This window comes from Syngnathus acus, chromosome 17 (genome assembly GCF_901709675.1).
Source record: "Syngnathus acus chromosome 17, fSynAcu1.2, whole genome shotgun sequence".
Classification (NCBI taxonomy): domain Eukaryota; kingdom Metazoa; phylum Chordata; class Actinopteri; order Syngnathiformes; family Syngnathidae; genus Syngnathus; species Syngnathus acus.
Window position 1 is genome coordinate 8,422,063 of NC_051102.1, and position 20,754 is coordinate 8,442,816.

At 48.1% G+C, this 20,754-nt stretch overlaps 1 protein-coding gene across 1 annotated transcript in view; it reads left to right on the top strand.

Moving 5' to 3' along the window:
• The window catches only part of LOC119137668 (obscurin-like), a 32,787-nt gene that overhangs the window by 409 nt on the left and 11,624 nt on the right, over positions 1-20,754 (top strand). Inside the window, 46 exon segments of the mRNA XM_037277175.1 lie at positions 612-1,679; positions 2,052-2,321; positions 2,400-2,660; positions 2,723-3,028; positions 3,102-3,368; positions 3,440-3,546; positions 3,612-3,780; positions 3,857-4,132; positions 4,201-4,482; positions 4,554-4,829; positions 4,892-5,167; positions 5,273-5,382; positions 5,384-5,555; positions 5,619-5,900; positions 5,962-6,237; positions 6,314-6,592; positions 6,658-6,924; positions 6,987-7,256; positions 7,372-7,638; positions 7,701-7,967; positions 8,097-8,209; positions 8,271-8,424; positions 8,502-8,663; positions 8,744-8,848; positions 9,089-9,355; positions 9,876-10,145; positions 10,214-10,483; positions 10,574-10,840; positions 10,909-11,175; positions 11,243-11,512; positions 11,568-11,837; positions 11,923-12,189; positions 12,356-12,622; positions 12,764-13,030; positions 13,122-13,388; positions 13,453-13,719; positions 13,810-14,076; positions 16,290-16,556; positions 16,678-16,944; positions 17,492-17,758; positions 18,033-18,302; positions 18,472-18,738; positions 18,809-19,087; positions 19,153-19,410; positions 19,551-19,817; positions 19,887-20,159. Coding sequence (XP_037133070.1) covers positions 617-1,679; positions 2,052-2,321; positions 2,400-2,660; positions 2,723-3,028; positions 3,102-3,368; positions 3,440-3,546; positions 3,612-3,780; positions 3,857-4,132; positions 4,201-4,482; positions 4,554-4,829; positions 4,892-5,167; positions 5,273-5,382; positions 5,384-5,555; positions 5,619-5,900; positions 5,962-6,237; positions 6,314-6,592; positions 6,658-6,924; positions 6,987-7,256; positions 7,372-7,638; positions 7,701-7,967; positions 8,097-8,209; positions 8,271-8,424; positions 8,502-8,663; positions 8,744-8,848; positions 9,089-9,355; positions 9,876-10,145; positions 10,214-10,483; positions 10,574-10,840; positions 10,909-11,175; positions 11,243-11,512; positions 11,568-11,837; positions 11,923-12,189; positions 12,356-12,622; positions 12,764-13,030; positions 13,122-13,388; positions 13,453-13,719; positions 13,810-14,076; positions 16,290-16,556; positions 16,678-16,944; positions 17,492-17,758; positions 18,033-18,302; positions 18,472-18,738; positions 18,809-19,087; positions 19,153-19,410; positions 19,551-19,817; positions 19,887-20,159 — 12,175 coding nt within the window. The 5' untranslated portion in view covers positions 612-616.

Consider the following 20,754-nt stretch of genomic DNA (forward strand, 5'->3'; position numbering starts at 1 on the left):
GTTAAAAAACATTTTAACAACGCCAGCTGACTTTTAAAGACATATTCACAAAATCTGTATGGAAGGAAGTGAGGTGTGTTGGCGTGAATGTCGGAGCCTTATCAAACAGCTGAAGCACCGGCGGCTTCTACAAATGGAAACGGAGCGAGACAGCCAGGGACAGCTGAGGTTATTTTGGGCCGGCCTCGGTTGAAGGGACAGAGGCGACAAAGCCGCTAAATGTCACCCTTTGCGCATGGGGAAACACTGTTTTGACCTTCGTTGTGGAACTTATTCGTTTGTGCGCATTAAAACGACTTACTGTTGTTCTCGAGCCGAGCGGAAGCTGTCTATGTAGGAGTGGAATGATGTGAAATGTAGAAGTCTGCCCTCTGGACTTATGTTTGTTTACATAACACCCATCAAAATGTCAATCATCTATCGATACACCTGAAAATAATATCCAACGGAGTTCTGTTCTAATGGGAATGTGACCCAAATGCGTAGGCTAGCGCCACAGTCAGTTTATGCTAACGCAGTTGTACGTAGGGCACATATAAGTGAACTTTATTGCTGGATTCCTCTATTTTTCGTTTTGTTTCTAAAAAAGATGTCCTAATCCTTAACTGTAGGTACCATGGATTTGTTTGGAGGCGCCCCCAGGTTCCTGACCCGACCCAAAGCGTTTGCCGTGTGCATTGGCAAGGACGCCACGCTTAGCTGCACCATTGTCGGGACCCCTACCCCGCTCATCACCTGGGAGAAAGAAAAGCTCAAGCTGACATCCGGGGGCCGCTTCAAGACGGTGGAGGACGATGACGTGTACCGTCTGACCATCTATGACTTGGCGCTGGAAGACAGCGGTCAGTACATATGCAGGGCCAAGAACAGCGTCGGGGAGGCCTACGCCGCCGTCACCCTCAAAGTGGCCCTTCCCACCGAGATAACTCCGAGGGCCCCCGTTTTCATGCTCAAGCCCACCTCGGCACGTGTGGCTTTGGGAGGCGATGCCGTGTTCCACTGCCGAGTCGTCGCTCACCCTGAAGCCAACTGTGACTGGGAGAAGGACGGCCGCTACCTGGGCGAGTCCAACCGCGTTAAGATCTTTTCCGATTGTGACAGCAGCAGCTTAAAGATCCAGAGCGTGCGTAACCTGGATAGCGGCACGTACACCTGCAGGGCCCAGAACACTTTGGGCCGGGCACAGGCCGCTGCCACGCTGGTGGTGGACACCCAGGGTTCCCACTTGCTCTCCGTGGAGAACCACACCTCCCTCCTCTCTCACCTCCAGAAGCGTAAAGAAGAAATGAAGAAGGACATATCCGTCTTTCGGACCGAGGAAAGCGCCGCCTCGGACAAAATCACAGACGGTCTGAGTTCTCTGAGTCTGGAGCACGTTGTGAGATCATCGGTGCTGTCAAAGCTGCCCAAGGGAGTCTTCACCCGCACCTGCACCGTGACGGAGGGCAAGCACGCCAAACTAAGCTGCTTCGTGACAGGTCACCCCAAGCCTCACATCATCTGGAGGAAGGACGGAGCGAATATCAGCGAGGGCCGCCGCCACGTCATATACGAAGATCATGCCGAGAACTTCATTCTCAAGATCCTGTACTGCAAGCAGGATGACAACGGCTTCTACACCTGCAATGCCACCAATATGGCCGGTCAGACCTACAGTGCTGTGCTGGTAACAGTCAAGGGTATGTGGTATTTTACAAAAGCACCAAGCATGCCTTTTGACCCCAAGGACAACATGAGTAGCTCAAGCAGTAGCTGTAACTGTCAGTGCCCACTCATTGCGCTAAAGGTTTTTAAAATGCGTGCGGCTTGTCGCAACATGATTTAATTGTGGCTCGTATTCAGAGGGGATGGGTAGTGTTGCATCTATTTTCTGCTGCCGTTGAGAAGTTCACAGTTGCTATGTGGGGTTGACTCTCACTTGCTCGTAGAACCCCCCCCCCCCTTTCCCCAGAGTTGAAATTACATACAAATTAATAAAAGTGGTTTGAGAATATTACCAAATGCATGCAGTCATAGCTCGATGAAGAACTTTTCCTCCTTTATCGTGCCAGAGCCAAAGGTGCCATTCAGGAGGAAGCTTGAAGATGTGGCGGTCCAGGAAAAAACATCAGCCACCATGATGTGCGAGGTGCCGCTGACCAGCAGCAAGGCCGACTGGTTTATGGAGGAAACGCGTCTAGAGCAAAACACAAAGTATCGCCTGGAGGAACAAGGCACCCTGCGCCGACTCACCATCCACAACGTGACCACCAACGATGACGGTGTTTACATCTGCGAGATGAAGGAGGGCAGCCGCACGGTGGGCGAGCTCACCGTCCTCGGTAAGGTCGACCACTTTGGTCTTAGGTCACCTTAAAGGAGAAGTCAAAAGTGTTTGACGTCTCCATCCAACATCTCAGGCAACATTACCAAGAAGCTTCCCCGGAGAACGGTCGTTCCCGTCAGCGACACCGTCATCTTCTGCGTGGAGCTGGAGCAGCCCTGTCCCGACGCCTACTGGACCCGTAACGGCGACAAGCTGAAAGCGGATTCCCGAATTTCCATCGCTTGCCTGCTCCGTCAGTACACGCTGACCATTCGGGAGTGTCAGGCGGAAGATTCGGGAGAAGTGGCCTTTGTGGCTGGAGACTGCAAGACGTCCACTCGATTCTCCGTGACCGGTGAGGAAATTTATTGCAAAGCTTCTTCTCAACATCTTTGCATCAACCTTTTTGCTCCCCAGCGGCACGGAAGCATCCTCCCGATCCCCCAGTTGACGCTGTGGTGCGAAACAAGACTGACTCATCCATCAGCCTGCAGTGGTCTCCACCGGACAGTGACCGTCCCGTGCCCATCAAGGGCTACATTGTGGAGAGAAGGAAGGTTGGCACTCAGACCTGGCAGAGGTGCAACCTGGGAGAAACCATTTTGGAAACGGAGATGACAATCTCTAACTTCACAGAAGAAGCCTCTTTCCAATTCCGTATCTCTGCCATCAATGATTTCGGTCAGAGTGACTACCTCGAGGTGCCCGGAAGCTTCTACCTTGGTAGGACATCCGGATATATTTGGCATGGTGAGGCACTATGCCACTTAACTCTCTTCCCTCCTGTTCCGTGAAGAACCAAGCGCAGACATCAGGAAAGGCCTTGTGGACAGCACCGCCGTTTCCGGCCAAGAGTTCTCCATCTCGGTGGAGCTTTCAGCCGTCTGCTCAGGCTTCTGGTCCCTAAACGGCCGCATTCTGCGAAGTGGCGGCGACTACCTGATCACCCGCTCCAAGAACATACACACGTTGCTCATCCGAGAGGTCACCTTGGACTTGAATGGAACCGAAGTCAAGTTTGTGGGCGGAGGCTCGCAGAGTAGTTGCACCTTAGCTGTCAAGTGTAGGTTACAATGTTTGTTTACCTTTTTGTTAGTCTTGAAATAACTCCCATTGCCCTCTTTTGTGATGTAGCGCCACCTGTCCGGTTCCTCAATAAGTCAGATCAGCCACAGGTAGTGTTCTGCAGCGCCCAAGCCACGGCTCAGATGACGGCTGAGGTGTCAGATTCCGACGCACAGGTATGTTTCAAACTTGGTCAATTTTCTTTTAATATTCTGAAAATATTTCGTACATTTTTCCCCAGGTGGTTTGGATGACAAATGGACGGGAGGTAAAGATGGGCAAGAAGTATGAATACATGACCATGGACCGCAGGAGGATCCTGAAGGTACACAACGTTACGGAAGAAGACGTGGGCGTCTATGAATGCGTTTGCGCTGATGATAAAATGTCCATGCAACTCACTCTTAAAGGTACAACATCATTACAAATTATTTTCATTGATTGACCTTGTCAGGTAACTAATGACAATTCCACGTCAATATCCAGATGAACCCGCCAAGTTCCTGAACAAGCCCCGAGGACCCACGGGCCTGACGTCGTCACTCAAAGGAGATCTCGAGCTGAGCTGCGAGGTTTCTCCCGCGAGCACGACGGTCGTGTGGAGAAAAGACCAGGTGGAGATCTTTGAGGACCAAAGAACGACCATCATCTCCAAAGGTACTCACAGGAAACTGATCGTGAAGAATGCCAATAAAAGCGACGAGGGTCATTACTCCTGCGAGACAGCCACCGACAAAGTCACATTCCACGTCAAGATCAAAGGTAAGCGTTTAATTTGCTTATTTTTTTATTTATAGGTTCAATAACAACATAAACCGCTTTCCTATCAGAAACTCAAGCCCAGCCTGCCTTCTCCAACAAGGAGATGGTGCAGAAGGAGGTCAAAGTGGCTCTCTCCCAAAAAGCCAATCTCACTTGCACAGTGTCGGACAGCAAGACCGAGGTCAAGTGGTACAAAGACGGCAAAGTGCTCATATCCAGTCGAAACGTTTACACCCAAGTCAAAGGCAATACTCGTCAACTGGTGATTGAAAAAGTGGAGAAGAGTGACGCTGGAGAATACACCTGCGAGACTGGAGGAGAGAAGCTGGTCTTTCAAATTATTCTGCTCGGTAGGTTATAGACGTCGAATATACTAACGGTCTAAGATCTTTCTGGATTTTCTCATTTCAACTTCTTTCAGACTCCAAAGCGGCCTTCTTTAACCAAGAAGCAGTCCAGAGGGAAGTGAAAGCCACGCTTTCCGAGAAGGCCACTCTGAGCTGTGAAGTGTTTGATTCAACCCGGGAGGTGAAATGGTACAAGGACGGAAAGCTGCTTGTCTCTGGTCAGACCACACACGTCGAGACAAAGGGGAAAACTCGCCGGCTGGTGATCGATAGCGTGGAGAGGAAGGATGGCGGGGAGTACGCCTGTGAGGCCGGGACGGAGAAGCTGCTCTTCAAGATCCACGTGACTGGTAAGGGAATCAGTCTTTCAAGTGCTGAATGCGGGTGAATAGCTTCTGATTTCCCTCATCAGAACCTCCGCCAGCCTTCGTCAACAAAGAGTCTGTCCAAAAGGAGGTGAAAGCAAATCTATCCCAAAAAGCTACCCTGAGCTGTGAGGTAGCCGACGCCAAGACAGACGTCAAATGGTCCAAGGATGGGAAGCTGCTGCTCACCAGTAAGACAATACGCGCTGAGTCCAAGGGGAAGAGTCGCCAGCTAGTCATCGATAGTGTGGACAAGAAGGATGCCGGCGAGTACGTCTGTGAAGCCGGCGCTGAAAAGTTGATCTTCAAGCTTCAGGTGGCAGGTGCAAAAAACACAAAACAGGATCTTGTGTTTTTTAGGAATTATTTTTAACCTTCTATCGTCCATGACAGCAATGAACCACCGATTCTCTCGTTTCCCTTCACAGACGTTCAAATCAAGCCGGCTTTCGCCAACACTGACTCATTCCAGAGGGAGGTGATTGCCGTCTTGTCCCAGAAAGCTCTTCTGAGCTGTGAGGTGTTTGACAGCAAAACTAGAGGTGAAATGGTACAAAGATGGCAAACCGCTGGTCTCCAGTAAGACCATACGTGCCGAGTCCAAGGGCAAGACTCGGCTCTTGGTGTTTGACAGTGTGGAGAAGAAGGATGTCGGAGAGTACAGTTGCGAAGTCGCGAGCGAGAAGCTTACATGCACGATGCAGGTGGCAGGTAAGATATGTAAAGTGGGACCTGACATTTAAGAAGAAATAACGTGTGCTGTTATTACCACAGCGCTTCAACCCAAGTCAGCCTTCTCCAACAAAGAGTCCGTCACCAAAGAGGTGAAGGCCTTTGTCGCTCAGAAAGCCACGCTGAGCTGCGAGGTGGCCGAGTCCAAAACCGATGTCAAATGGTACAAGGACGGCAAACTGCTGTCCTCCGGCAAGATGCTTCATTTGGAGGCAAAGGGGAAAAGTCGCCAGTTGGTGATTGACACTTTGGTCAAGGAAGACGCCGGGGAGTACGTCTGTACGGTCGCTACTGAGAAATTGTCTTTTAGGATATCCGTGGAAGGTAAGAAATACTTTGAAAGAATCATTGCGGCAAATTTAGTCATCCACAATTTGATCCACAGACGCCCCCAGTGTCTTCTTTAACAAAGACTCGGTTCAGAAGGAGGTGACGGCCGTTTATTCCAAGAAAGCCACATTGCGCTGTGAGATGGCCGACAGCAAAACCGAGGTGAAATGGTACAAAGACGGCAAGCCGCTCGCTTCCAGCGCGGCTCTCCGCCTGGAGACGAAAGGCAAAAGTCGGGAGTTGGTGATTGACAAAATGGACAAAAAAGATGTTGGGGAATACACGTGTGAGGCCGGATCGGAGAAGTTGATGTTTAAGCTTCGGATGGCGGGTAAATTCCTTTCAGTGGTCACATTTGCTTTGATTTCAGAACATGAGAGAACAGAAAAGCTTGTTCATCTCTGTAGATGTGCCCGCCAAGTTCCAGAAGAAGCTCGTCAAGGACTCGTTCATCGTTCAAGCCGGCGAACACATTGTTTTGACCAGCGAGCTGAGTGCAGAAAGCAGCGGCAGCAACGTGAGCTGGTTTAAAGATGGCGCCGAGCTCATCCAGAGCACCAAGTACCGAATCAAAAAAGACGGCCTCTCTCGCACGCTCATCGTCACGTCCACTGAATCCAAAGACAGCGGTGTGTACAGCTGTCAGACCGCCGATGATAAGCTGGAGTTCAAAGTCCAGGTCAAAGGTCAGTCTGTTTTTTCCTCAACTGATGTCTCCTTTATCCGCTAATACGCCAATCTTCATTTACAGACGCAGCTATTAAATTTGTTGTCCCGTTGAAAGCCGTCACGGTCGACTTGGGAGCCGCTTTAAATCTCACCTGTGAGTTGAACCAAGCCTCGGGTGACGTTCTTTGGCGGCGGAATGGTTCCGAGGTTAAACCCGGAGGCAGGTTCTGCATCAAGACAGACGGTGTAAAGCGAATCCTCACGGTGACCGGCGTGACTAAGGAAGATGAAGGCGAATACAGCTGTGAATGTAAAAATGACAAAACCTCCGCCAAGGTCTCCTCCATAGGTAACAGGAAATGCTGAAAATCTATAGTAGGGAAATAATAATAATAATTGGCTTCCTTTCAGCTCCCAGATCCGTCAGACTGACTTCCAAGCTCAGCAACGTGGCGGCGATGGAGGGTAAAGACGCCATATTTAAGTGCGGCGTCACCCCGGCCGACGCACACGTCAAATGGTTCCACAACAGCGTTCCCGTCGCTCATGGCGCCAAGTATAAGATGGAGCACGGCGGCGGCAGTCACCAGCTCACCATCACCTCTGTCGGCCAGAAGGACGCGGGGGAGATCAGCGTGGACGCCGAAGGGAAAAGCTGCAAGGCGACGCTTCAAGTGCAACGTAGGGAAAACACATTCACAGTTGAAGGACTCCTCGAGTAGCATCCATTTCCACTGCTAAATAGCCGTCAATGGGAGTGAATGAGTTCAAACCATCGCTTTGGATGTCTCGTCAGATGAGCCGGTGACATTCAAAAAGAAGCTGGAGAATCTGACGGTGGAGGAGCAGAGCGAGGCAAAGCTGGAGGTAGAGCTGAGCAAGCCGTCGGACGAAGTGCACTGGATGAAGAACAGCGTCAAGATGCAGACTTCGCCCGGCGTGGAGGTCCAAGTGGACGGCGCCAAGCAGGCGCTGGTCTTCAAGAGCGTGACTTTAGCCGACCGCGGCTTCTACTCCTGCGAAACCCTTGACGACAGAACCCAGGCTAAACTCATCGTCGAAAGTAAGATCGGATTGTATCCGCAACTTCTTCACTCTACTACTAAAAACACATTTGTTCCCCAGAGAAGAAAGTGGAGGTGGTCAAAGGGCTTACAGACGCCAGAACGCACGAGACAGAAACGGTTAGCCTCCAGGTGGAGCTCAACCAGGCTGATGTGGAAGGCTCGTGGACCCGGGACGGCATCAGGTTCAAATCGGGACCCAATGTCCTCATCGCAGCTCTGGCAAAGACGCACAGCCTCACCTTGTCAAATCTGACGAGACAGGACGCCGGAACCATCGGTTTTCAAGCGGAAGGCGTACGGACTTCTTGTAAACTCATCGTCACAGGTTGGTTAGTTTCTTCCCAGATCCTGGATCATCAACTATCATGTCAGTGCTTTTTATCCTGCTTGTCATTAATCCGAAGAAGGGCCTAATATACAAATTGAGCCTATATTAATCCCGATGATTCAATAGAACCTCCCGCTACGATCTCAAGGCCTATTGTGGACATCAGCGTTGCTGAAAAGGAGAAGGTCACTTTGGAGTGTGAAGTATCTCGAACAAATGCGGAAGTAAAATGGATCAAGGTGAGAAGTTGCACCGCTGATTGAGTGATTTCGAAGTCTTCATGTGATAAAAATTCAACAGGATGATGTAGAACTGAAACCCGGGAAGAATCACGGTATTCACTCTTTGGGACGAAAACGCACCTTGATCATCAACAAATGCGGCCCCGAAGACGCCGGCACTTATATCTGTCGCACTGCCGACGATAACACCTGTGCCAAGATCACCGTTCATGGTGAGCTTGCGCAACATTTCAAACCGCACCGGTGCCGCTTGTCAATCAAAACATAAGCAAAAAGCTTCCCGTTGCAGCCAGAGATGTTAAGATTGTGAAGAAGCTGGAGGATGTGGAGGTGATGGAGAAGGAGAGCGCTGCATTTGTCTGCGAGGTATCCCACGACGAGGTGGAGTGCCAGTGGTATAAGGGAAACGCCAAACTCAGAGTCAGCGACAATGTGAAGATGAGGCAAGAAGGTATAGTTGCAGATTTTCTGCTTCAAACTTATTACGGAATGATGACAGTCATTTTTTTTCTTTCTTTTTTGTGAACACAGGGAGGACTTATGTGCTGCTCTTTAAAAGTGTGTCCCCGGCAGACATAGGTGAGATTAAGTTCACAGCTGAGAAGGCCTCATCATCCGCGCAACTCAAGGTCAAAGGTAAATGTATTTCTCTCAAAGCGTATTGATTGCATGTTTTTGTGGATGTCGATGGACTCATTTGACTTGGTAACAACTTATGAAAACCCACCTCGTAAAATCTGATAAGAAACAATCTAACTTTGCAAGATAGAAATAAGTTTTTTTAAATATTTTCTGATGTGTTTAATGAATGAAACCATTGAAACAAATTTTGGAGTTCCTCCATCCCCCAAACATGCTCAAATTCGTGTGCTGTAGAGCTGCCCGTCAAGTTTGTGAAGAAACTCCGGGATAAGATAGCCATTTACAAACACCGCGGCCACCTGGAGTGCCAAGTCTCCCGCGCCAGCGCTCGAGTCAAGTGGTTCAAAAACAAAACGGAGCTCAAGGCGGGAAAGAAGTATGAGATCCAAAGTGAGGACGTGTACCGGAAACTCACCATCAACGACGTGGACGCCGCCGATGAAGACACGTACACGTGCGACGCCTCTGATGACAAGACATCCTGTAAACTGCTTGTGGAAGGTATTCATATAGAAGGACTGAGGACAGCAATCAATACGACATATTTTTGAGACTTTTATTTACAAATGGTTGTAACTCAGTGTGTTTTGTTTGATTCGTTCACATTCTGTGTGAAAAAAAGAAACTAATCCGAGTGCAGCACTCACATTGATTAAAGTTTGATGTGCCGTGCACGTACAGTAATCATCTCATACGAATTGGAAATATTCTTGCAAGGGCTGTTTGAATATTAGTTCAGAAAAATTGGATTTGATCTGGAGATTATAGTTAAATAAAATAATTTATAAGTGATGGCAGGTAAATTATAATAATAATAAAATAAGGCTCAACCTTGTATACTTGAATATATACAATGAAAACAAAGTAAATCTTATTTTTTTTAATGATAAAATTAATTTTATGGGAAGAATTATTTTTAGGACACACCCATTTTTTTCTTAAATGATGATTTACTCTGCTCTTTTTAATATTGTAATCAGTTTCTAAGCAAACCTTTAATTTTACCCCCCCCCCACTTTAGAGCAGTCCATAAGCATTGTGCGCGACATGAGTTCCGTCGAGGTGACGGAACCTTTCGCCGCCGTCTTCGAAGTTGAGATCAGCATGGAACTGGTGAAACCGCCCATTTGGACTCTGGACGGAGTCACGGTGCAGGAGAGCGCCGACGTCGAGATGGAGAAGGAGGGCACCATGCATCGTCTCACGTTCAAAAAGACCCGAGCATCCATGACTGGACCCGTGCAGTTCACGGCGGGCAAGAGCAAGTCGCTAGCCCAGCTTACAGTCAAAGGTACTGTGTGTGTGTGGTGTGTATGTGTGTGTACAACTCATTTCCAATGCTGTCTTCTTTACACTCAGAGCGCCCCTTGGAGATTGCAGAGCCTATCAAAGATGTCAAAGCCAAGGAGAAAAGCTCCGCCATGCTCACTTGCAAATTCTCAGTCCCACCAAAAGACAAAGTGCACTGGTTTAAAGAACAGGCCCGACTGGCTTCGTCAGACAAATATAACATCAAACAAGACGCTACCAGAGCTCAACTCAACATTCACGCGCTGACCGAAGAGGACAGTGGCGAGTATCGCTGTCAGTCCGGACCCGCTATGACCAAAGGCAATCTACTAGTTGAAGGTACCGTTTTTAAAAAAAAAAAACATTTTTTGTGGGATTAAGGAAGATGTTTGGAAAAAAGTTTTGTTGATACCCGCTTTCCTCTCTCAGTGCGTGACATTAAATTCACCAAGCACCTGGCTGACGCAGAAGTGGACGAAGAGAGCGACGCGGTGTTCACCTGCGAGGTCAACTACGCCGACGAGGAGGTCCGGTGGCTCCTGAACGACAAGGTGCTCTTCACCAATGAAGTCAACACCATAACCCATGAAGGAAAAGTGCATCAACTCACACTTAAGAACCTGGCACCTCACGACGGGGGGACTATCACCGTAAATGTCCGCAAGGTGAAGGAGTCGGTCACACTCAAGGTTAAAGGTAAGAAGATGAATGTGGGGTCATCATGAAAAATGTGATCACCGCAATTTGCTTGCTTAACTCTCCAGAAAAGCCCGCCCTCTTCCTGAAGTCCTTGGACGACGTTGTCGGTGAGGAGAAAGGTTCCATCACTCTGGCCTGCGAGGCATCCAAGACCAGGGTTTCTCCCACGTGGAGGAAAGAAGGCAACCCCTTGAAGGCTGGATCGAAATATGAGATCCTTCACACCGGCAGATCTTTGGGGCTGATCATCAAGGATGTGACCAAAGACGACGCAGGGGAGTACACTTGCGATCTTGGAACTGAAGTGTCCAAAGCCAAGGTCACTGTAAGAGGTCGGTGGCCCACACGGCATACACTCGAGAACCGGAAAAATTGCAATTCAATGTTTTCCCTCCCTAGAAATCGGCATCGGCATCACCAAATGGTTGAAGTCGGCCGAGGTGAACGAGGGGGAGACGTGCGGCTTCGAGTGCATCTTGTCTCGCGAGAGCGCCGACGAGTGCGCCTGGACGCTTAACGGCCAAAGCGTCACCAGCGGAGGCCGCTTCAAAGTCAACAGCAAAGGACGGAAGTACATGCTGACCGTCAAGGACGTCACCCCCGCCGATGCCGGAGATGTGGTCTTCAGCATTAAAGATCTGACCTCCAAAGCAACGCTGAGTGTTGAAGGTGAGTTCGCTTTTCTTCAGTGTGCATTCGTGACGAGTGACGAGTTTGGTTGCAGGAAAAGCTTCGTCGCTCTCAAAGGAGCTGGAGAATATCAGCGTGGTTCGAGGTGAAGATGCCACGTTTACCTGCGAGGTGACACAGGCAAGCTCCGTTGTCAAATGGACAAAGGAGGGCAAAACCATAAGGAAGAGTCAAAAGTATGACATCATCAAGGAAGAGAAGCTCATGAAGCTGCTCATCTTCAGCGTCTCCAGTAAAGACTCTGGAGAGTACAGTTGTGAGGTCATCGGAGGAGCAACCACAAAGGCCAGGCTTGAGGTGAAAGGTGAGAAGGAAATGATTCATCTTCTACTCTTTAGTTCCAAAAACGTTCTACTGTTGGATTTGTGACACGAGTTAATGTTCAACAGAGCCAATCCATAAATTCACCAAAGAACTCAAAGACAGCAAAGCAGACGAGAAGACCTCGGTGACTTTGCAGTGCGAAACGATCCAAAGCCCGTCTGCGGTTGCGTGGCTTAAAGGCCACACGGAGCTCAAGGCCGGCGCTCGATACGAGATGAGCCAGAAGGAAGGCGTCTTATCGCTCACCGTCAAACACCTCCAGGAAGACGACACTGACATCTACACTTGTGACGTGGGCACGGCCAAAAGCATGGCCAAGCTGACTGTTAAAGGTCAATTCAAGTTGGGCTGATATTTTTCCCTCTACAAAACTCAAACTTTCTGAAGTACTAGTAGTATTGATACTACTACGATTGATACAGACTGAAAAAAAAAAACATTCTGAGTATTTTGTATGGTATTTAAAATTCTCTAAATGATCATTTGTTGTGTTTTTAGCCCTGCCAGCCACTTTCAAAGAAAAGCTTAAAAATCAAGATGCAAAGGAAGGAGAAACGGTGACACTTTGCTGTGAGCTTTCCAAGCCGGCAGCCAACGTTCAATGGAGGAAGGACTCTGAAATTCTCAGTGATGGAGAGACGTACCAAATAAGGCAGAAGGAGGCCATTTGTGAGCTTCGCATTAGGAACGCCAAGACGGACCATAGCGGGGAGTACTCGTGTCTATGTGGAGACCAGAAGACGTCGGCCTCCGTAAAAGTGAACGGTACTGATTTATATTTCCAAAACATATCCATGTTAGGTTTATTAAAGTCTTTGAGTTGTCCATAGATATGAATAATTGTGTGTCCTGGAATTAGCAATCGACATTTTGAAGCACATTTTGACATCTATCTTTGCCGCGCAGCATTGCCGCCATATTTCACGCTCCAGCTTCAGAGTCAGGATGCCGAGGAAGGATCCAAGGTTACTCTACGTTGCGAGACCTCCAAACCTTTCGTCCCTGTGGAGTGGAAAAAGGGAGCGCAGGTGCTGACGTATGGCGAAAAGTACCAGATGAAGCAGCAGGCGTGCCAGAATGAGCTCCTCATCAACCGAGCTGAGCCCGAAGACAGCGGAGACTACAGCTGTGTGTGCGGGGAGCAGACAACTACGGCCCGTGTCAAGATCAAGGGTATGAAGAACCTTGACTAAATTGGTAGCCTCATCAAACTTTGTTGCTGACCAAAACAGCAGCATTATTAACATTCAGCTTCAATTCCCAGCCTTGCCACTGACCTTCACAAAGAAGCTGCAGAGTCAAGAAGCCCAAGAGGGATCCGAGGTTACGCTACGCTGTGAGACATCAAAACCTGCGGCTCCAGTGGAGTGGAAGAAGGGAAGACAGGTGCTGAAGTCTGGAGACAAGTACCAGATGAAGCAGCAGGCGTGCGTCAATGAACTCCACATCAGACAAGCACTGCCAGAAGACAGTGGAGACTACAGCTGTGTGTGTGGGGACAACAACACTGCAGCTAGCATCACCATTAAAGGTAGGACAACGAATTATTTTAATCTACATGTCGTCGCTTGCTAACCGATTGCAAATACCATTAGCGCAACCGGTGACCTTCACAAAGAAGCTGCAGAATCAGGACGCCCAAGAAGGATCCGGTGTTACTCTTCGCTGCGACACGTCCAAACCTTCAGTCCCAGTAGAGTGGAAGAAGGGAAGACAAGTTCTCAAGTCTAGTGAAAAGTACCAGATGAAGCAGCAGGCCACTGTGAATGAACTGGTGATTTATAAAGTCGAAGAGGGAGACTGCGGAGAGTACAGCTGTGCATGTGGCGAGGACAATACGGCTGCAAAACTCACCATCATAGGTAGGGCCATGTTTCAATCACTGACTTCTTTTTTTTTTTTTTTTTTTGTGGGAATCTACTCTAATGCCATGTCGATTGAAATTTGTGAAGCCCAACCGGTGACCTTCACAAAGAAGCTGCAGAATCAGGAGGCCGAAGAAGGATCCAGTGTGACCCTTCGCTGCGAAACATCCAAACCAGGAGTCTCGGTCGAGTGGAAGAAGGGAAGACGAGTCCTCAAGAGTGGAGAAACGTACCAGATGAAGCAAGAGGCCACTGTGAATGAGCTCGTGATTCCTAAAGCGGCAAACCAAGACAGCGGAGAGTACACTTGTGTGTGCGGCGACAATGAAACGACAGCCACTCTCAAAATCAAAGGTAGGAAAATTGCTGACTTGAATTCAATTCAAATGTCTCCATTTGGCCGCTCATTTTACTTCTTTGTTGTCAATTAGTTACAACCATCTTTTGATTCTGTTCCTCTGAAATTAGGGTGAAAGTTTTTTTTTTTTAACCAAAGTAGGTAACAAAATTATTCCCTCTCAGCTTCACTCCCGGCTGCTAAAGTGGAATCAAAGAGGCTGGAAACGAAAGAAACTGTGCAAGGTATTTTGGATGGAGACAAGATGGCGCTTTTTTGTTCTTGTTGCTGGTTTGCATGAAGATTATTTGAACTGGAGGCATTTTGCTACTATTAATAAAAAAAAAAAAAAAATGCCAATAAGGCTGAAGCAACATTGCGAGTTGCTAAGGAAAAGCGGCAGAAGTGGGGAATACATGAAACACTAGTAGCTTACATGCTTTTGTTGTTTTTAATGGGAGTCAGTCCTGTGCATCTCTGCGGTCTGTGTCTCTGTGATTTGTGATCTTTGTTTTTGGTTTAGCTTCTGCTTTTGGCACACTGTTTGTCTTTTTATCACAAGTATGAGGAGCATATTGGTCGATTTGGTTGTCACTGAATGTCTAGCGAGTCCTCATTGTCTTATGTTGTCTGTGTGACACAAAGCGAATTTTTCCGACCGAGGTTCCAATAGCATGTTTGATTTCGTAGTTGTGACACTGCAACAGACCAGTGAAATCTCTAAACAGCAAATCGTCAAACAAGAAACTCGGGAGCTCAGAGTTGAAGGTAAACATTGAAGACTTGATATTTGTATGCTACGCTTAGAAAGGTCTCTCGCCCCAAAGCTAGGTGGAATTGACTTCAGATGATTGATGGAAATAATCGTTGTACTTTAGCCCAAGCAGTGACCTTCGCAAAGCAACTGCAGAGTCTGGAGGCCGACGAAGGATCCGCGGTTACCCTTCGCTGCGAGACTTCCAAACCTTTAGTCTCAGTGGAGTGGAAGAAGGGGACGCAGGTCCTGACGTACGGAGATAAGTACCGGATGAAGCAGCAGGCGTGCGCCAATGAACTGCTTATGGTCCGAGTGGGACCCGAAGACAGCGGAGACTACAGCTGTGTGTGCGGGGAGCAGACAACCACGGCCCACGTCAAGATCAAGGGTATCGCAGTTGAAAAGATGTGGAGACCTTGGAACAGCTTTCTAAAGCTTGTCTGTAATGAAAACATTATTTCCTCTTAGCCACGAAGCCAGCTGCTTCCCTCCCTGCTGCTAAAGTGGAAACAAAAATACTGCAAAGTAAAGAAAAAGTGGAAGGTATTCATGTTTATATGGCTTTTGGCTTGATGTGCTTTGTAATTGGTTTGTCCAGTCTGGCATTTAAATGGTTGTCATTTTTTGTTAGTGAGGTCGCAAAGTCCGAAGCCTTTATGTTGCAGAAAATGGATTTTATTTTTGCATTTGTGGCAATGAATCAGTGCAAAGCATTGCTGAGATTTGCAGACGTATTATTTTTGCTATTTGGCACAAAGTGTCTGTCTGTCGTTTTTCTTCATGCCCAGTTGTGGCTCTCGCTTTATTTATTTATTTATTTATTTTATAAATTTCATTTTATTTAATTTTATTTTTTGTCAAGTGCTGCTTTTAACTAGCATGGGGGCTAAATAACTGGACCTTGTTGTCTTTGCCTCAGTGATTGTTGGCTTGTGTGGCCCAAAGCTTAAAAAAAAAAAAAAGAGCTTCAGATGTTCTGTTCCATTTGATAGTTGTGACACTGCAAGAGACCAGAGAGACTTCTAAAGAGCAAGTTGTGAAACAAGAGATGCGGAAGCTCAGCGTTGAAGGTAAAATTAAAGCGGTGGCGGCATTTATGTGGATGTTAATGGCAGGTCCTATTTTGCTCTGATGATTTCGACCAATCGTCTTTCTGCACACTTTTTTGTGTTGCAATGGCGTTCTGGGATTTCCTTTCTTTTCTGGTCTTCTCCTTTGGATTCGTGGGTATCGGTGGTGTCTACATTATGCTTCAGCTCAAAAACTTGTGATAGTCTCCAAGTTTGTTGTGATCTTGAAACGGATTAAGTGTCGTGTTAGCTAGATTGGAAAAAGGCCGGGTGCAATTTGTACCCCCAAAATTAGGTTTGCAAAACAATCAGCCACTCTTTGAGGTAAGTTCAAATGTTGATTGTTGTGCAAAGCCGGATCTTGAAGTCATCAAGCTGCCCATGATCCCTTTTTCACCTCCAGTCCTGCCAGTCACGTTTCTCCGAGAAATGGAAAGCTGCCAAAGTGTCGAAGGAGAATGTGTTACTCTGCTCTGCGAGCTTTCCAAGCCGGGACTTTCCGTCGAGTGGAAGAAAGGAACTCAACTCCTGAGTTGTGGAGAAAAGTACCAGATGACACAAAACGGATTTTGTTACGAACTCAAGATCTTTGATTTGAGACCTTGTGACACGGGAACATATTCATGCTCTTTTGAGGACACTGCAAGCTCCGCCTCCCTTAAAGTCAATGGTAGGATGGATATTCATCTCTTCAGATTCCAGCTTGCACATTCCTGTCATTTCATACTCTTTCTCCAATTTCCCATCTTCTCCATCCCCGTTCCCGATTCATATTGCATTGCGCCCGTCAGCTCTCCCAGTCACTTTTACAAAAGAGCTGGAAGACCAAAGCGCCGACGAAGGCCAAAGTGTGGCTTTGCGGTGTGAGCTCTCCAAATCCAGCGTCCCTGTTGAATGGAGGAAAGAACAACTCGGTCTTTGTCCGTGTTCCAAGTACGACATTGAGCAAAGTGAGCGTGTTGCCACGCTCGTAATCCACGACGTAGACAAGGAGGACGCGGGGCGTTATACGTGCGATGCCGGCTTCCATCAAAGCTCGGCATATGTGGCCGTGATGGGTATGTTTGCTGGCCGGTCCAAAACGGGGTACACACAGCTAACAAAACGGTCAAAGAGTCTGACCCCCCCCCCTCAAAACAAAAATGATGACTTCACTCAAATTTATTTTGTCAAGTGGTGCACAAAATAAAACCATCAAGATGCGGATACAGTAAATTTTTTAAGAAGACTACTTGGGAAAAAAATAATCTGAATCCAGGTGACTTTGTGCAACCACTTGATTGTCAAAAGAAATTGATGGGGGAAAAAAATGGAGTCAATTTTTATTTCCCCAGCATAAAAATGTCATTTCTGGTCATTATTTCTTTCCACAAATTCGACCAAAACATTTTAAGTGTGTGATGCGTTTGTGAACAATGAGTTTGAGAAGATGTGAATGCCCATCCAAATATTTCAGCATGTGCGGCTCACATTTAAAAAATGTTAATGTAGTTTATCAAAATAATTCACCAGCAGTAATTTGTAATGCGTGTACCCCGCTTCCGACTTTTTTTTTTCTCTCTCAGCAACATTTGCCCCAATTATAATGACTTCCTTTATTTCTAGCCCAGCCAGTGTTTTTCACAAGCCAACTGCAGAACCTGGAAAGGCAGTCAGGGGAGAGTGCCGTTCTCCACTGTGAGATCTCCAAACCTGGAGCTAGTGTGATCTGGAGACACGATGATAGGGTGCTGGTATCCAGCAACAAGTATCACTTGAAGCAGGCAGGGACGCTGGTAGAGCTCGTCATCTATAAATTACGGGCGGCCGACTCGGGGGAATACTCCTGCGACACGGGCACTCGCAAGACCTCGGCCACCCTCGCTGTGCAGGGTAGGCTCTTCTTCTTCGCTTCTTCTCATTCATTTCTCTTGAGCGTGAATTCAACCAGCTTGTATCTACTGATCTCCTTTTCATCTACATTTGATCCCTTCAAATGTAATTTGCCCTCACGTGTGGATTTTCTTTCTTCTCCCAACACCTAACGGCACAAACATTCAATCTCCCGTGTTTGATGGTTGGTCTCATCCCATCACCAATATTAACCCACCATCTTCTTCCTCGCCCCCCAAACACCATTCAAATACCCGCCCCGTCTCTCGCACAGAAGTGGAGGTGTCCGTCGTGAAATTCTTGGAGAGCTGCGTCGTGACCGAAGGCGAAGATGTCCACTTTGAGTGTGTAGTCTCGCGTGAAGACGCACCGCCGGCTGAGTGGAAACTTCAAGATGTCCCGCTTCAGAATAATGACATGAATGTTATTAAGACACAAGGTTGTAGTCACAGCCTCACGCTTCGAGGCGTCACGGCGGCAGACTCGGGCGTCGTCACTTTCTCGGTGGGCAATCACGCATCCACGGCCTCGCTGACTGTCAGAGGTAAGGTCATACATAGCACGTAAGACTTGACCTCCTTCATCCCGAATGGAACGAATCTTCTACTCATTTGTTATTTCCTTTAAAAACTTGTCACTGTTTTGATCCAGTGTTAGATTCTGGAAAAAAAAAAAAGTGATTTATCCTAAGTGGCAACCGTCTTTTCTGGCAGCCCCGCCTGTTTTTTTCAAGAAGACCTTGGACAGCCAAGAGGGCACAGAGGGCGAAAAGGTCACCTTGTCCTGCCAGACATCCAGCTCCGACTGCAAGGTGTCTTGGCGCAAGGGCTCAACTCTGCTCAGCCACGGGGAGAAATACAGCATAGAGCAGAGAGCTGACATTCACACGCTTAGCATTCACAAGCTGAAACCAGAAGACAGCGGGGAGTACAGCTGTGACACGGGCGACAACAAAAGCACCGCCGCTGTCAGCGTCAAAGGTAGTCAAGTGATTAATCTTCAAATTTTCAAAGTGCACAAAACTGCAAATAAGTAAATTTCTGTCCTCAGAGCACGTGCGTATCCTACGGGAGTTGCACGACATCACCGTGCAAAGCGGGCAGGACGCCGTCTTCGAGGTGGAGTTGTCTCACGCCGGTGTGACCAATGCGCAGTGGTGGCTCGCTGACAACCTCCTCCAGAACAACGAACTGAACCGGATGAGTAGCGACGGCAGAGTGCACCGCTTGGCCTTGAAGATGGTGACCACCGACGAATCGGGAGACGTCGCTTTTGTTGTGGGTGAAGAAAAGAGCGTTGCTTGTTTGTTGGTGGAGGAGAAACCAAAAGGTAACGGACACAAACGATCAGACCTGACTTGAAATGAAGCCGAATAATCCGTGTGCGCTTTCCAGTGCTCATTGTGGAAAAGCCGCACAACACGGCAGCGTTAGAGGGGGAAACCATCACCCTGGCTTGCACCATTTCCGACCCCGAGGCCACCGTGACCTGGATGAGAAACAACGTGGAGATCCAAGTGGGTCTCAAGTACGAGCTGAAGCAAAACAGAGTCCTCCGGCAGCTTCGCATTCACAACTTGGTGCCCGAAGACGCGGGCACATACGCCTGCGAGACCCAAGATGATCGCTGTGACGTCGCCCTCACTGTGGAAGGTCACTAAAATTGCCACACACTTTACACACCCTATTTCTTGTCTTGCTGAAAAGAGTTGGGTGAGCAAACTATTTAACAGGTCATTCAAATGTAAACTTGACAGCTCACTCCCAATCCTCCTGTTTTAATCTCCCACCAGCTGCCCCGGCGTTCTTCACCAAGGAGCTGAAGAACCAGGACCTCGTCGAGGGCGACGATGTCACCCTCCGCTGCGAGCTCTCCAAGCCGGGTGTCCGTGTGGAGTGGAGGAAAGGCGGTGCAGTTCTTGCGCCCGGTAAGAAGTATGAACTCTGGCAGGCTGCGTGCGTTCAAGAACTCCGAATACGCAACCTGGATCCGGAAGACAGTGGTTACTACACCTGTGACGCAGGAGATCAACTAACCACCGCCTGTGTGACAGTGCAAGGTAGCGTGTTCGATTTGTTGAACCTCCAAATGTGGAGCCTGAGCCTGTATCTGTTTTTCCACTCAACAGTGAAAGAGATCTACATTTTGTGCGAGCTTAAGGCCGTGGACGTGTTTGTTGGGGAATGGGCGAGCTTCTCGTGTCAGCTGTCCAGCGAGCCGCCCGGCCAGGTGCAATGGTGGCTGGACGGCACTTTGCTGGAGAGCGGACCCGTTAGCGAGATAGGGCTGAGCGAGGGCCACGTCCACACGCTCACCCTTAAGAACCTGGCCACAAATGACTCGGGCACTGTCATATTCAAAGCTGGGAATTTAACTTCAGCAGCCAAGCTTCTTGTCAAAGGTAATGCTGAATCCAACATGACCAAAGTTGAGACACGCCCCTTTTTTTTACACCCTGCAGAAACCAAACCAATGCAATAACTTTAATCCATTTTTAACAGAACAATTTTGTAATTCTATGTGAAATGCAGTGGAAACTCCAAAGTCCATTGCCCCCCCCCCCCCCCCCCCCCAAATACTGCAATTGAGACATTCTATTAGGTTAGGTTGGGATGGATGGAGGGATGGAGGGATGGTGTTTGACTTGGAGATTCCACTGTAAATGTCAAAATGATGTCAAATGTTTGTTTTTTTCTGCAGAGGATTGTAAAATTCTCTCGTTCATGTACTGCACGTTGATGTTGAGTGTTGTGCGTGAGCATGCATGAGCTTATTGTTTATTAGAAAAAAAAAAAAAAAAGAATTTAAACAATGCAGTGCTGTTCCACCCTCCCCTTCTGGCCTGCCGCTTTCCATTACTGACTTTGACTTATTCCACCATTTGACCAAGCGAACCTGCCCTTAACCTGCAAGCACATACACATCTCTAACGTTTTGTCACCCATCCTTTTGAGTATAAAATAGCCTCCTTCAATCTGGGCACATGCAGGGCTTTT